The sequence below is a fragment of the Camarhynchus parvulus genome, chromosome 7 (assembly GCF_901933205.1).
Source record: "Camarhynchus parvulus chromosome 7, STF_HiC, whole genome shotgun sequence".
Taxonomy (NCBI): Eukaryota; Metazoa; Chordata; class Aves; order Passeriformes; family Thraupidae; genus Camarhynchus; species Camarhynchus parvulus.
In genome coordinates this window covers 11172666-11188641 of record NC_044577.1, presented here as the reverse complement: position 1 = coordinate 11188641, position 15976 = coordinate 11172666, and the positions used below count along the sequence as shown (strand labels likewise).

Sequence of the window (15976 nt, the reverse complement as noted above, 5' to 3'; positions counted from 1 at the left end):
TCACTTTTTTGCAAAAAGACCAGGGGGTAAACAAAACAAAGAGCACTGTCAAAAACGCTGTGGTCACATGGTGTTGAACAAATAAGAGCCATTTTGGACTTCTTCCCCCAATCCTGTTTCCACTCAGTGAGCATCCCTTAGCAAAGCCCATTTGTATATATACGCTTTGTAATCCTAGGGAGGCTCAAGGTCCAGCTGATTTGCAGTCAGCTTCAGACCATTATTTGGAGACTTGGCCTCTTATTATAATGAGAACTCATTTGCAAGAGAAAGGCAAAGGTATGCCAGATGCAGATTACTGAGGTAATGAGAAGAGTTAATCAATACCTGCTCGAGGGCACAAAGTCTCTATATTCTTCATGGAATGTTGCTTTAAGCTCCCAGCCCTTGTTCCAGGCTATAATATGTTTTAGTGTAATGCTTCAGTCAGATAAAGGATTTTATTCTTTTAGCTCTGTGCTGCTCTCTTCCTTATAACCAGCAGCAGTAGCAAGTAAACAGAAGCGTGCAATGGCACACTTGACTGACACTACTGCCGTGCAGGAGGAAGGGCATACTGGGGAATTTCCTACCGTGCAAAAGAACTGTAAATAATTAATAATTTAAAATTGCACTGAATTGGAAACAATTTCAGGTCTTTTTTTTTCCTCCACAAAGAGAAGGCTGATACATATAAAATGTGAAATGCAGCAGCACCAAGTATTTTGCTCTCTGGAGGACATACATTAAATGTAGATACTTTTTTTTTTTGTTTTAGTCTAATGTTGTGGATTGAAAGGAGAATGATCTTATTGGGACAAAATTACAAACAAACTTTTCAAAATTGTATTCTGTCTGTCAGATATGGTAAGGCGATTCCAGAGGAGCGCCAGCCATGTGCAGCGCAGTGCAGAGACGATTAGCAGCCCCGTCGGCAGGGTACGGAATCCCCGTTTCGCGCTTCGGAGTCCCCTGCCGCCCCCCCCGCCGCCCCTCAGGCCGCCATGTTCTCTGCGGCGCCTTCTCGGGCGGGCAGAAAATGGCCTCGGCCGCTGCGGCGGGGCGGGAGCCTCTCCCGGAGCCTCTCCCGGAGCCCCTGCGCGGGCCGAGCACGGAGCCTTTCGCCGGGGCGGGGATCCGGGGCCGGCCCCGCGTCCCCCTCGCTCCGCCCGCCCGCCCGGGGCCTGAGGGGCCGGCAGCGGCCGCCGCGCTCCGGCCTGAGGCGCTGCAGCCGGCTTGGGGCTGAAAGGGTGAGGAGGGAGTGAGCTCGCTTTTCCTCATGGAGCAACCTGGCAGGGAGCTAACCCGAGTTTTATTGTCTCCCACAGAAAAACTTCACTGAATTCTTGAAAAGCCACCTGGGTAATATTTGCCCTTGTTAAGCACACAGAAGCCTTTCTTTTTTGTAGGATAATACAGCACTGGGGACCTGAGTAGCTTGGCAGGAGTGTCTGAGCCACACTGTGTCTTTAAAATGCTTTTTTAAAGAAGGTTACAGGGTTTAAGTTCCCCTATCAAAAATAATTAACTTGAAAAAAGCTCTTGAATGAAAAAATAGCTTGGAAGAAGGAGCAGAGAAAAAAGCCAAAAACTGGGATGTTGAGGAAAAACACAGTCATTATAGTTTAAATTTGATAATAATGGCTTTGAAAATTGAGTGTTTGTCTGTGGATTGTAACTGAAAGAGTAAAATATGCTTGTTACACTTGGAGAATTCCAGTCCAACTACTTTTATGCCAGTCCTGACAGGCATAAAAGAAAAAGACCACTTTGCAGAAGGTGCAGCAATGCTAAGAATGGAAAAGGGACATCATTCAGGAGTGCACAGGAGAAAAAGTGCTGCAACTATCTTTCTGAAACTCCTGGCAGGTAAAAAACTTCTGGACTTCTGATATCAGCAAGCATGTTTTAAGATTTTATTATTCTGATCAGGTCATGTGATAGCAGATTAATTTTGAGTTGAAGGTATTTCAAGAAAGGTGTCTTGCAGCTTAAAACAAAAAGCTGCCTTCACAGGGGCGCTAGAATGATTTTAGTTACATTTACTGGATCTTTTTGGTTTTGTAGTAATGATTCAGAAACCAATTCTGTGAATGAAAGAGGCGATTGTCAATGACACAGTTTTGAAGTTTGCAATCACAAGTCCAAGGAAGGATGTGACACTGGGCATCCTAATAGCCAGAAATCTGGTCTAATGTGACAGCTGGTGGCAAAGGGAAATACAAGACACTTTATAATACATATCATCCTGAACCTCCACAGGTGATAGGACCAATTTTAATTTAGTTTTTTTAAATTATTATTATTATTTTAAGAAGGTAGATTCTGATCTGTCAGTAATAATTGTTGGGTCTGGGGAATTCTGTGGGTAGTAGAAGTTTATTCCATTGGCTCATATTAGTAGCTGACTGGTTTTTGCTAGGATTGCATTTCCTTCAGTGAAAATGTATAGTTTGTGCTTATGTTTGTGATACCACAGTACATGAACCTGCTATTTGTTCACTGAATATATTTGAGCAGAAAAATGAACAATAGCCATCAACTGGAGTACTTGAAATACAGGCTTCACTTTTATGCCTTCAAAATTTGTAATATGACAAGCATTTGCTTAACCCCTACTCTAAAATCCAAGGACAAGCTTTTAAACCAGATTTTGATTAAGTATGACTGAAATAGCAAGGGCGTCATACCAGACTGACTTTTTCAAGTATCAATGAGAAATTTGTAGAATTAAATATGGATGATGCCTTCCACTTGACTGGCTGCACGGTCTTGGTGCTGTTCCAGAAGAGCTATTGAAGGAAAAGATGCAAGAATGCAGAGAGGGTGATCTGATCTGTCAGAGATGTACTAAGTGCAAGATGCATAGAATATTTTTCAGACTGTATTAACTTTTTAGGTAGATGTGGTGGGTTGACCCTTGCTGGGTGACATATGCCCACCAAACCACATCCACTATGCTCTCCACAGCTGGACTAGGGAGAAAAACAAGTTTAAACAAGAATAGTCTAGAATAGCTTCAGTGGTAATTAAGTCTATTTTGGTTTGCTTTACATTTTTAATAGCATACCACGGGGTGATAGGTGGGGCTTTTTATTTCTAGGAACAATAATAAATTATAAGGTGGATGTATAATAAGGTGTTTGTTTTCAGAATTGATATATAAAATTATAGTATTTTATGCATAAATGAACCTTGGTTATATTGTCAGCATGTACTAAAAAAACCACCTTTTTAGAAAAGGTTGCCATTGCTATAAACAATGTATATCTGAATATTCTTCATTAGAAGTAGTTGCTCATCTAATCACTCTTCTAATCACTGTTCAATCCCATCTTTTCAGAAGAGGCAAACGTGTAGCTGTGAAAATAATCAAAAATTATGGCACCTTTGCCTTCAGTCAGAGGTGAGAGGTATGGGCTTTGGGTGTGCAGTATTTGAGGCTGAGTATCAGACACTTTGATGCCTACAGGCCAGTGCAGAGCTCCTGCAGTGAGCCATGGCCACAGCAGCCTGTTAGGCTGAACTCTCATTTGAGGGGTGTCACATGCTGTCGAACTGTGCTCCAGCAGCACAGTGCTCTCTTTCTTGAGCTCTTGGACTGGTTTGCAGTCTGGTATCAAACAAAAACCGTCTGAATCCTTTCACAGCACTGGGACAGTCATAGCCATGACATGTTAGGAGTGAGTGCATTCTCATGGACTGCTACCTTGGAGCAGCACTATTTCCTCTAAGTTACTGTGAGCCTTGGAATGATGCAGCATCTGTAATTCTCCTCAGGTGGATGAAAATATGCTGGAGAGGCACTGAGGAGAATGATTTAGGCAAGAACTTCAGCTGCCTTCCTCCATGGTGCCAAACTGAAGAGAGATGTGGGCACAAGGGAACAGTATGGACAGAACATTTCTACACATTGCTTTCAGTCAACATTTTGGCAGCAGCTTGGTGTGAAGGATCACCTTCTTAACATTTGTCATTTACAAGCCATGCTAGTATCAGATGTAGCTTCATCTGTCACCATCAACAAATTCAAATACCTCACTTTAGAAAACAGATCAGTACTGCCTCTTTTTTCCTTAATCTGAAACTGACTATTGATTGCAGGGTACAGTGAAAAAATAGCTATTGGTAACTTCCTCTAGCAATGAACAGAAATCTCTCTCTGGATTTCCCTTCAGAGCCACGGCAAGGAACTGGGGTCTTTGCCATACCGCATGGTAAGAAAAGCAGGTAATTATATTTTTATGTACTGGACTGCTGTAGTCTTATTTTAAATATTTTCAGATTAGATTTAAGCCCCAGTCATCTCTTTGACAAGCTGGCTGCTCTGGTGGATTATTCCCAGATCAGTTCCCAAGCTGCAAACACCAGTGTTGGTAAACTTCTACTGAAGGGCCAAAACAGAATATCTGAGTAACAAATACAGTCTGTTTGTCTAAGGAAATGAAAATTTTCCTGTCAAGGACAGCTGGATTGGGATGAACAAAATCCTGTGGCAGATACTTATCAACACTGAAGGTAAGACGGGACAGGGAAAATGCTCTTGAGGACAGGAGCTTTAAGCATAACTGTAAGATGAACAACGAAACATTATTTTATTTCCATGAAGGCATTCATGACATGGCAGGATTCTGACCACAAGAACCTCTTTGATGTGGTTCAGAAGAGGCTGGATTTTGTTGCAAACAAGCACTGCTCTTATTGTGCAGCACTTCTTTCTTCTCTCCATTGACAGGCAGAAAGAGGGCACAGGCTCCTGCAGCTGAGCAGGCTGAGTCAACAGGGACCGAAGAAACTGAAACATTTGTTTATATTGTGACTGCCTTACTTTTTAGTATGACTTCTTGGAAACTTACCAAATACTGACATAAAACTTAATATACAGATGAACCTGGTTTTCAAACTCAGGGGATGTTAGCACTTTCAACATGGAAAAGAGCACCCTAATAGCAACAAAGTAGTATTTTAATTTAATTTTATTCAACAGTCCTTGAATTTAGGCAAAAGACCTAGCACTGCTTTGTACCCTATAGTATCAGTGGTGCTTTCTTTTCAAATAAGGAGCAGAGACAGCTCTTTGCATTAAGTGTAAGGATGGCCTTTATTTGCTTAAAAAAAAAGTTACAAAGTAAGGAAGATCACTGTAGTATTGAACAGATTGCATTGTGATGACCAATTTTTTCATTTATTTTAGTAGGTGTACTCTGGTTACCAGTACTTCAGTTAATGCTCACTGTTAGCTTACAACAGTATAGACTTCACCTTTTTTTCCCCTATCTTTCTGAATTGAACTGTCCTGAGAATTTCCATTAGGAATTAAAGTTTCAGGGAGCAGATAAGTTGTTTGGTTTAGCATGTGAGCTGCCAGCATAAAAGAATCTCTAAACCTCAAAGGGGGAGGGGTGGTGTTTAGGCTGCCTGAGGTTGCAGCAGCTGTACATTTACAGAGCAGCACAAGGCAGCTGCTCCCCTGCCCCAGGCCTGCCAGCAGCAGTGCCTGGCTCGAGAAAGCTGCTGGGCAGCGCTGTGCAGAACAGCACTGCTTGTGCTTCCATGAGGGAAAGGGAAAAGGAAAGCATCCCCAGAGCTGCAAGGGCACCTGACAGTCCCTCAGGAACATGGGCCACCAGCCATAACAGCCAGCAGGCTCAGTGATGCCACTCTTCATGCCCCACCATGGTAACCAATTCCTGCCACAACAGCTTCTCTCCAGCAGAGGGGCTCCCACCTTCCCCACAGCTGGAATAGAGGATTGCTTTATGCTGGAAGTCTGGTAAAGGGACAACCACCTATGACACGGGCTGTTTGGTGGTACAGACTGCAGTGCCACACAAGCCATGGCCTCTTCCCTTGGGAGGCTTTTTTATAGTTTAATTTGCAAGCAGACTGCCCTAAGTCTCATTCACCATATCACATCTACTCCAATACAGACAGAAATCCCAACAGATGAAATGGATTTCACCGTGGAAGGCCTTATATTACATTATTACAGTAGAAAATACAGGAGGTAGAAGGTAACTGAAAGGACAAATGCAGGTTAAGAGTCAAATCTAACAGCTCCTGTAAGCTACTTGAACATGGTTTTAAAAACTAAATCCAGTATTCCATTAACTATAGAAAACAGTTAAAATAAATTGCCATGAGAGCCCTTATATCATGCTTGATACAGGGAGGTAGGATGTAAGAATCAGAAGGACACATGAGACATGACACTTATCTACAGCTCCTGTTTGCTTTACTGAGGCCAGAGTTTCACAGGTCAGTCACCCTCTTCAGCTTCAGACTCCGACTCTGCAACAGAGAGACCTCATCAGCAGCCTGGCCACGGCTCAGCCCCCGGCCCTGAGCTCAGCTGCTGCCCTGCACAACAGCTGCTGCTGGGATTGTCCTGGCAAGCTTTTCTAGCCAGGACCAGGGGAGGGGGCACACTAGTCTCAGAGGGGCAATTAACATCCCCCACTCAAAAACACAGCATTATTTGCATTAAGGTTCCCAAAATGAACAAGCTCCACATAGGAGCTAAGCTGCTGGTTACCTTCTTCAGCATTCTTGAGCCATTCAACAAACTTCTTCATCTGCTCCAGAAAAACACTCTTTCCTTTTGCAAGATGGGCATCTTTATACCACTTGAGGATGGGTTCTTCACTCAGAACTTCAGCTGTAAAGATGGACAAGAGCAGTGTTAACACAGTGAACTGCTGAGAACCTGACTGGCAGCCTTTGCTTCCTCTCCTAGGAGCATCATGTACTCCTCTGGGTACAGCTGGACAGACCTGCACTAGGAGTGCCTTCAGCTTTGAAATTCAGAGAACCAGGCTTTTTGGATGGTTCCTCATGCTGGGAGTTTCCTCAGTACTGTATCCAGGAGCTGCACTTTCACTCCCCCTAACAGTCTGGAGTGTTACAGAGTTATTTGAGATGGCACACTAAGCAAAGGTTCAGTTAACAGCTAAGAACAGATGCAAATTCTGTTGAAGTCCAAAGTAAACACTTCCTGTGGTGCAGGTGTTTAAATTTTACAAGTACAGTACAGTCTTCAGTTTAACAAGTTTCCATGGGTGCACAGCTTGGTTTTTTCAGTACCACCTTTTATTGGACATTTAAAAAGAGCCTGAAACATATTGGTGGTCTCAGTCTTCAGCTGCTCACACTCAATGTTTAAGAGAACTAAGAAGAATAAACTATCATGGAACTTAACAAAATGCCTTAAAAATCTAAATTTAGCTTTGTTCTGCAAGTCTTAAGCAGATCTACTGTAGACAGGCAGCATCTTTGTCTTGCACTTCCCCATGTGCAAAGGGCCAGCCACATGCACCTCTGCATTTTTACTAACATGAGGTAGAAAATTCTTTAGCTTAGGAAGTGCAATCTTGTAGCACTGATCTCCCCTTTAAAAAACCCAACCAACCAAAACCAGCCCCTCCAAAAACCTGCAAACCCCTGAAACTACAACCCCACAAAGTTACCTTTGTAGAAGAGCACCACTATTTTCTGGAAGGCCTTCATGAAGTGAATGTTGTCATAACAATACTCCTGAATCTTCAACAGAAGAGTCAGCTCTGACTGACCTTGGGTCGTGAAGGCAGCAAGTAGAGGGCTGTATTGCTGTAACAAGAACATCAGACTGGCACACAGAGAGCACTTCTTATTTACCACCTGACTAAAGCTGGTTTTGCAGTTTCCATCAGCCACTGCTTAGAAATTTGCAACCACAGCCCCACCCCAGAGCAGCTCTGCAGCAGTCACTGCCTCTGCCTCAGGCCCTTGGCCTGTAATACTCCTCACAAGGGGGAGAATTCCCCATCTCATTCTGTCTCTGCACTAGCAGAGTTGCAGCTTTAACATTTAAAATGGAGCTGCAGACAGAAGGAAAAACAGGCTCTGCCTAAGGGGTGCAGAAGTCTGTATTGAAGTTATAATACCTTCAAATGCTTAATGGCTTGCTCTGCTACCAGCTCCTCCTTTTTGTTCCACTCCACTGTGCTCATTACACTTGACCAGATTATGGTTACCACAGTCTGTTCTGAGATGTTGTTTTTCTTCATCTCCTCCTTCACGTACAAGATGATCTGCCAGAAGAGTAAGAGTAAGCAGAGAGTCCACATATGGCACTAAGCTAAATTAAAACTTCTCTTCTAAAGGTAACCCAGAAGGTTTCAGAATGACAACCAACTTTCCTGATCATACAGCAGGATTCAGGACATTAAGGAAAGACCACAAAGCTCATATCAACCCCCCCAGTTCATCATTTCAGTTCCCAGTGAGAGCTAAGTTCAGTATGAAAGAGAGACAGGCACAGAAAGCACCTGCACCTTGTGTACAAACACCTACATCCTTGAATGGATCTCCCCGTGACATCTGCTCCTGCAGCTCCTTCTGCAGCTCCTTCCGAGCTCCTATGGATTGCTGGTTCCGAACATACTCAGACAGTTCCTTTAGTCCTGCTTCAGTGAAGTACTTAGAGAAGTGTTCAACACTTTGTTTGTTGGCTGGGAAGAGCTCCTGAAAATGAAGTTTACAACTCTTTTGTAAAAAAAATGTGTTGGGTACTTTGCTGGCAAACGCTGTTCACAAAACTGGCTTATGGAGCAGCAGAGTGGTTCCAGTGGTACTCACCATGAGCCTGTTGTCCATGTTTACCTTGCGAAGACTGACAGCCACTGCATTGATATCTTTCTCATTTATCCATGATTTGAAGAGCTTGACTGCAAAAGCTGCAGAAACACCTGTGCAGTCAGAATAGTTATATTATTAGTGAAATGCAAGACACAGGGAACCATAAGGCATGAGTACAGGATACCTTGTTTGTCAGACTGTACTCGGAGCAGCAGCTGTGCTTCCAACCCCAGCACAGTCTGCAGTACCTCTCCCTGCCCAAGGACACTGCAGCCTCCAGCATGTTGGACTTTTCCTACAACCCAGCGTCACAAAGTCTTCCCTGTACTAAACTCAACTCTTCCTGCTGGAATTTAGGAAGTAACCTAAAGACGTGACACATATTTTGCATCTTGAAAGGTCCCTCTCAAAAATACAGTGGTGCCTTGCTGGGCAATGCTAGTGATGGCAGCCCCCAGTGTCATGGAGGGAAGTCCTATACACAAGCTTTCTCAAGAAACTCATTTTCTGAAGTCTTAACAAAATCTTTCAGGTTCACAGGGGCATCACATTTACTTTTGCTAATCCTGTAGTCAATCTATCACCAGAGGAAGCTTGTGAGCTGCAAGGGTGTAATGTCATCACAATTGCCACCTACTTGTCATGGTTCTGTCTCCCTTCCTAAGGGAGGAGCTGAGTCACACTTACCTTCTTTAACCAAGTTCTCATTATAGAGACTGTTGAGAATTGATGCATTGAGTGTCCCGTTGGCAAGCAGAATACCCGTCAGCATGGCCAGTTTGTTCCGCTCAGATTCTGAGAACCCTTTCAGGAACAGCAGCAGCTGCAGCACAAGGAAGAAGAGCTGCATAAAACTACCACCTCTCGCTAAACTTTGGCCACTGCCTGTGCTAAACACTTTTGTTTCCTCAAGCCAGCAAAAGCACTAGTCACTGGTAGTCATGCAAGCCAGCCATTCTTCTATGAACAACTTTCAAGTGTTGTATTTTAATAATCCATTTGATGATGTAACCCTTCTACAGAGTGATTAACTAGCAGAATGTGAAGGTTTATTTGTCTGCTGATAAAAAAACCACTCCATACCTTTTTGACTTCATCTTCAAAGCCTTTCTCCAGGTACTTGTAACGCCTGATTAGCTTGTTAAAAACCTAGAAAGACAGAGAGTACCTTATCTTTTGTTGTGAACTATCATTTGATTAGAATTTTAAAAAACTAAGTTCAGTAAAATAGGTCTGAACTCTTTAGAGCACTTACAGCTTGGAACACTGCTGCTCTACCACTTCCAGTATGTTTAAAGCCATGCGTTATTTTTAGGTTAACGCACAATTACACAAACATTTAATTTTTGACCATTGAACAGCTTTAAGTGAAATTGCCCTAATTTCAGCACTAACCTGAGCAAATGCTTGCATGGTTTCTAGGTCTTCCTGTGCTGCAAACACACAGACGTTTGTGCGTGTCATGTCGTCTGCCAGGGTCCCGCCCGGGGCTGCAGGAGGATTTCAGCATTAGTAGTGCTACTCCCAGTGAGAGCACTCAGCAGTCTCCAAGCACAACTCCAGCACCCATAGCATGGAACACGTTGTCCTGTCATGATGAACTCAATGACCTGATCACCACAGACACCCCTGCATCTCCCTGTGTTCCACTGCTGCACCAGAACTTTACAAACAGCTTAGATTTGAACATTTAACTATTCTGGTCCCCTACTGCTAAGGGGATTGACAACACATCTTGTTTCCATATGAGTAAGTTAACAAGGCCACATGAGCTCCTCTTCCCTTAAAGGAAGCCACTGAAGCTGCTTAATTCCAGCAAGTGTCTTTTCAGTTTCTGCTGCAATAGTGCTGCTTCGTGCCTTTTACGTGACAGTAAGTCACAACAGCAGACTTAAACATGAAGAGACACACTGTTCAAAATTCAGTGCTGCAGAGATGAGCTTGAAACTTCAGTTATTTAGGCTGCTTCACTAATGATGGTGCATTCAGGTCACCAGCTTTGGTGCCAGAACACCTCATCATCAATTTCTATGCCATTCTACATACAATGGAGATCCTTTGTTATGAATTAGTCAGAAACATGACTTTAAAACCAGAGATTAATATTTCTGGTAATAACATTAAAAGCTGGTAAGGGAACAGGATGCCAGTTTTTATTCTGGCCTCTGACTGAAGATCAAAGCTGGTCTTCTTAGCTACCTGTTACAGACAGGGAGTTGAGTAAAGCACCCCATATCAGCCTTAACACAGCAATGCCTTCTTCCCTTCCCCATCAGACTCATTCCTAGAAGGAACACTTCCTAACACAGGAGGATGCCCTGGTTAAGACTCTTGAATGTAAACCCACATATTGTAACCATTACAGTATGTGTGTACCTGGTTGGTGGGCATCTGTTCCTCTTTGTACACAGAGTGTGTACCTGAGTTTGCAAGACTTTTCATCATCACATTTCACGTCCTCAGTCCCTGTGTTTTCTGCCAACTCGACCCTCTCATTTCTCACTCCCTGATGTCTGCTAGAGCCCATGACCTCGCTATTGTCAACAACAAATTATTTGCAACAGCATGTCCAAGACTAAGCACTTCAGATTCCTCTGTAAACAAGTTTCCTTTCCAAAATAACAGGACAGGATGCACAAATCATAGGAACATGTCAGAATTTTTCAGGGCAACTGGTCTTGTTACCACAGACCATGCACCTGAAACAATAATTCATCCATCTCTTCATTAGAAGTGATCTTGACCAGAGTCAAGATCTACTCCTGGTAAAAAAAACCAAACCAAACCAAACCAAAAACCCAACCAACAAAAACTATCCAAACAAACAAAACCAACCACACCCAAAAATCCAAAGTACTTTCTTCTAAGCAGAGTTTGTACAATCTACACTTCAAGGAATGCAAACAGACTCAAGAAAAACTGAGGTAGGTTTTAGAGAGTAATTCTAGAGTAACTGCTCAGGCACCAAGATGATCAGGTGGTTTACCACACACTAGCTCAAACTCTGTTCTACACACTCAATGGGCTCTTTAGCAGAGATTTTACACTGAAAGGAAATGCAGCTTTTGCAGAGTGAAGTGAATGAAGCTGACAGCAGCCACATCACAGGGACTTACCCAGCATTCCACCAGCCACCAGGATGTCAAAAAGTGTTTCTGCATAGCGGCGATAATCAAGTTTTGCACCAGAAGCATCAAGAAACTTTGCTACTGCCTCCAAGTCAGTGCCAGTTTCAGTTAAACCTTGAATAATACAGTCCTGGAACTGAGTAGGGTCAAACCTCTCTTTTTCATCTGTAAAGCAAAAATGTTGAAATAAGATTTCCATTAAAAGTTCTTTGTGATGATCATTACTCTAATGATCTCTAATAAAGCTCTAATAAAGCTTACCTGACTTCTCAGTTTGATTCTTATATCCCTATTCTCATGTTAGATCACTCTTCCCCTCCAAAACCAGAGACTTAGCTCATGCTGGAAGGCAATTTTTAAGACATGCCCCGATAATTCTGTACATTTGACTCTGTTACTCATGTTTTACCTCAGCTTTTTGGGCCTCTCTCTGTTTCAGATGAAATCTTCTGACTGACAAACTGCATACCATTACCACATCCGAGTCACCTGGAAATTCACTTTTTGGCTCATCTTAACCTGCAGCTAGGTGAGTTTGAAGCAGTAACTTTTCCTCAAGTGCCTGGGGGAAATGTAGACATAGGACCTAACTTAATGGCCTTAACTGCAGAGCTGTTATTTTGCAACCTTTGCTGTTATTAAGCAGAACACTCCTGATCTATCTTCACACCTGATACATCAGCTGATCATTGCCTTGTTTTTACTACAGGCAGGGCATAGTCAACATGCAACAAATCCACCCATGTAACTAACAGAAAGTCTTAAAAAGTCTTCAACTTTTCCTCATCTCAATTTGTCCTTAGATTAGGGAAATCATAAGATTTAAAGCTTCCAAAGATAAGAGAACTCAACTGCAGATCTTATTTTGAGTGCTGTCTACAACAGCTTAGCCAATTCTGTTAGCAGGCTAGTAGGGCATACTGGTGTCCAGTGTCAATGCAAATGTCAAAAAAATGCTTTTACACTGGTAAAAGGTGGGTGCTAGTTTGGAAATACTGGATCAGTTATTTTCCAGGGCAGAACCACAGAGCCCATTGTTCCAGAAGAGTTGCTTCACAGCCAAACTATGGTTAAATGCTTAAAATGAGACTAAACGCCTGGCTGCTGGCATTCATCTGCTGGACAGACCACAGCAAACTCTAATACTCAAGAGATTTTTGAGGTGCCTTGACACTCAAACAGGTTCTATAAATCCAAATGTGCTTCTGCATGTATAGCATGCCTAAAGCTGCCTGTTAGAGCTGGAACACTGCTGGTATACAAGTAAAACTGTACTGAACAGAAACTCTCAGAGCGTCCCCACTTCCTCTTCAGGCTGGGAAAAAGCTCCACCAAATACTAAGTCGCTCATCACACCTCTTCAGTCACTAACTCTTCTTATGGAAGTAACTATGCATGCAGAGACAGGCCTTTGCACATCCCATATTTGGGGTTTTTTTTGGATGTTGACTTGGGGAAGGTGGGTGGGTGGATTAGTGGGATTTTGTTGCGGGGTTTTTTCCTGTAAATTTTAAAAAATTTAAAAGAGGACAATGTAACTTTTATCCAGTGGCTACGACTGAAATTCTTACTATGTTAGATGTTCCTTAGGTGTATGTATTAACCTGCAACAAGCCTGTGCTGGAGTTCCCCTGTAATTCAGGGGTACTAGATCCTTCTGCTTGCAAGCTACACACTCAGGACAGTTCTAGAATGACCATCTTTTAGGCAAAGGTTATTACAGTAAATTCAGTGACAATTCTGACTGCCAAATACTAATATTTTTATTAGTGCAAAGAGTTCCAGTCAGCCTCAAGACTCTGCACATAGCATAGTCTCATGTAAAAAATTTACGGTGAACGTATGAAGGCCCTCGTTTGCTTACTGACAGAAACCGAGGTTTTCCCGTACACACAACGCTGGCAGCCTGTCCTGGCAGAGGGCACGGTGCGGTAACTCACCTCTTTTTCTGGTTTTAAAACGCTGGCCCGATAGTGTCGGCTTCTGCGGCTTTTGATTATTCATAAAAGACACCCTGCAAGGAAACAGAGACACCCGTGAGGACGCTGCGGGCAGGGGCCGCTCCTCCCTCCAGCTCCCGCGGCGCTGGGCGGCTGCGGGCGGCGCCGGCCCCCGCCCGGCTCCCAGCACGCACCGGGCTCCCCGGGCGGAGGCGGCCGCAGGGCGGAGCCGGGGCCCGCGCGGTGCCGGTGCCTGTGCCCGCGCCTCTCGCCCCTCGGCGCCGCCGTACAGCCCGGGCTGCCGGTGCCTCCGCTGCCGCCAAGGCTGCCCCGCTCCCGGGTACCCGTGCAGGGGAGGAAGACGGGGTGCACCACCTCCCTCCCCGGCCTCCACCGCAGCGCGGAGCGGCGCGGCCCTTACAGCCCAGGCTGCCGCAGCCGGCCCCAGCCGACCGTCCGCCACCCGCGCCCGTCTCCTCACCGACTTTAAGGCAGAGAGAAAATGCCCGAGCGGCCCGGAGCGGAGACGGGCAGGAACGGCAGCGAGGAGCGGTGGCAGCGAGAGCTCTGCGAGCGGAACCGACGCCAGAGGAAGAAGGGAGGGCCGCGCTCCGCCCCGCCCCGCTCGAGAGGATGGAAGGAAGGGGCGGGGAACGGGGCGGGCTCTCTCGGGGCCGCGAGTGCTGCCGAGCTCCTGGTTCTTCCCAGGGGGGTCTGCCCCGCCAGGGGAGCTGCCCGTCCGAGCTCGGTCCCGGGGTGACCGCGCCCGGTGCCCCCCGCGCTCCCTGCGGCGGAGCCAGCCCGGCACAGCAGGGACACCTCCCCTCTGGCCCGATCTGCGGCCCAGGGTGCGCGGGTGATACGTGCGGGTGGCAGCGCCGGGACCTGCGGTACATCGAACTTCAATACCATACTTGCTGTGCTACTGGACCCTAGATTTGCTTTGCAGTTGTAATTTCTTCTTTCACTTCCTGGTGGTAACAAGCACTTGGCGTACTGTAGTGTGTGCAGACAGGACTGTCAGTTACAAGCTGTGCCCGTCTGACACACAGCAAAGTGCAGGCCTTCTCTACTGCAGTTTAAACACGGGTTCTTTCACTAGCAATCACCTCAACAGGTCTCATCCCACCTTCTGGCTGTAGGCAGTCTGTCTGCTAGCGGACCGCATAAACACACCCGCTGTGTTAGTGGAAGCCCTTTAAGTACTATGTAAAAAAGATGGGCCGCCAAACACACAGCAGCACAGGCTGGAGACAACATGGGGAATACTCTCTGTGCTGGGGTAGGACAGGAGATGCAATTGCAGCTCAGTTCTTTGCTCCTCAAAAGGCCAAACCACCAAACCAACTTAGAGAACATAAGCTTCCTTCTAGACTGTATGCAGCTGCAAATTTCCACCAGATTTAAGTGTAATGTTGCTGTGATTAAAGCTCTTGAAATGACCAGTTGTCAGGTGTATAAATAGAACAAATCACTGGGCTGCAGCAAGGAAAACATTCTTATTGTCAATAGGAGCCAAGTTTCATCTCATACCATTTTCATTACTATTTTGTCCTTGAAACAATACTGGTGATAGATCCCAGTGCCATGAAAAAGCAGTACAGTGCCTTACAAGTTTTACTCAAGAAACATTTTTTCAGATTCCAGTTAACAGCCCGATGAAATCCCCAAAATACTGACTTCAAAAATACCACATTCAGAGGAAGCATTTTCACCTTAATATTGGCAAATGTTTGTCCATTAATTCTAAACCCAAGGCACTGATAACATTGGTGCTCATTCTAAAATGAGAGCATTTGTCTAAATCACAATTAATTTAAAGGCCAAGAAGAAAAACCAGAAATTATTAAAACCATGTTTTAAGGAAACTCAAAGATATAATAATAATTCCTGTTGTCAGCTCCCTAAAGTCTTTGATATGACAAAACTGCAAAGCTTATTACCAATTGAGCTTTTTCCATTAGCTGTAGTTTCTCACACTTCACCAAGAGAAAGGAACAGGAAAATTTTACCAATGTAAAGGAATAAGATTTTTTTTATCTCTACGGATTTAGATTAAATGTGACTTATATGAGGGTGTGTGCAGATCACTCTCTTTTCTATACTATGCTAATTTAGGCCTGCACTGTCATCAGTGAAGTAAATGAAAATAAATTTGTGTTTATGTAAATGAGCTCAGGATCTGAACTAACGCGATACCTGTTGAGCATCTCCAGAGTTGTTTCTTATGCTAGTGTTTGGGCACAGAATAATGTTGTTAAATGTGTTCTCACTGTTAATTTTATGGCTTTGAACTATCCAAGCTGAATATTG

At 44.4% G+C, this 15976-nt stretch overlaps 1 protein-coding gene across 2 annotated transcripts; it reads right to left on the bottom strand.

Moving 5' to 3' along the window:
• Nucleotides 1-4517: 4517 nt before the first annotated feature.
• Nucleotides 4518-14288, bottom strand: BZW1 (basic leucine zipper and W2 domains 1). 2 transcript variants are annotated; one of them, XM_030952199.1, is made up of 12 exons: nt 14145-14288; nt 13664-13737; nt 11712-11888; nt 9991-10085; nt 9679-9744; nt 9283-9418; nt 8596-8705; nt 8311-8481; nt 7902-8048; nt 7446-7584; nt 6515-6637; nt 4518-6270 (listed from the first exon to the last, which is right to left on the bottom strand). In XM_030952199.1, the coding sequence occupies exons 2-12, from the start codon at nt 13725-13727 to the stop codon at nt 6239-6241; spliced, it is 1260 nt and encodes a 419-aa protein (XP_030808059.1). In that variant the 5' UTR covers nt 13728-13737; nt 14145-14288; the 3' UTR covers nt 4518-6238. The 2 variants fall into 2 exon arrangements, with proteins under 2 accessions (XP_030808059.1, XP_030808060.1); XM_030952200.1 differs by lacking the exons at nt 13664-13737; nt 14145-14288 and having other exon boundaries at nt 10080-10085; nt 11712-11789.
• Between the last annotated feature and the right edge of the window lie 1688 nt (nt 14289-15976).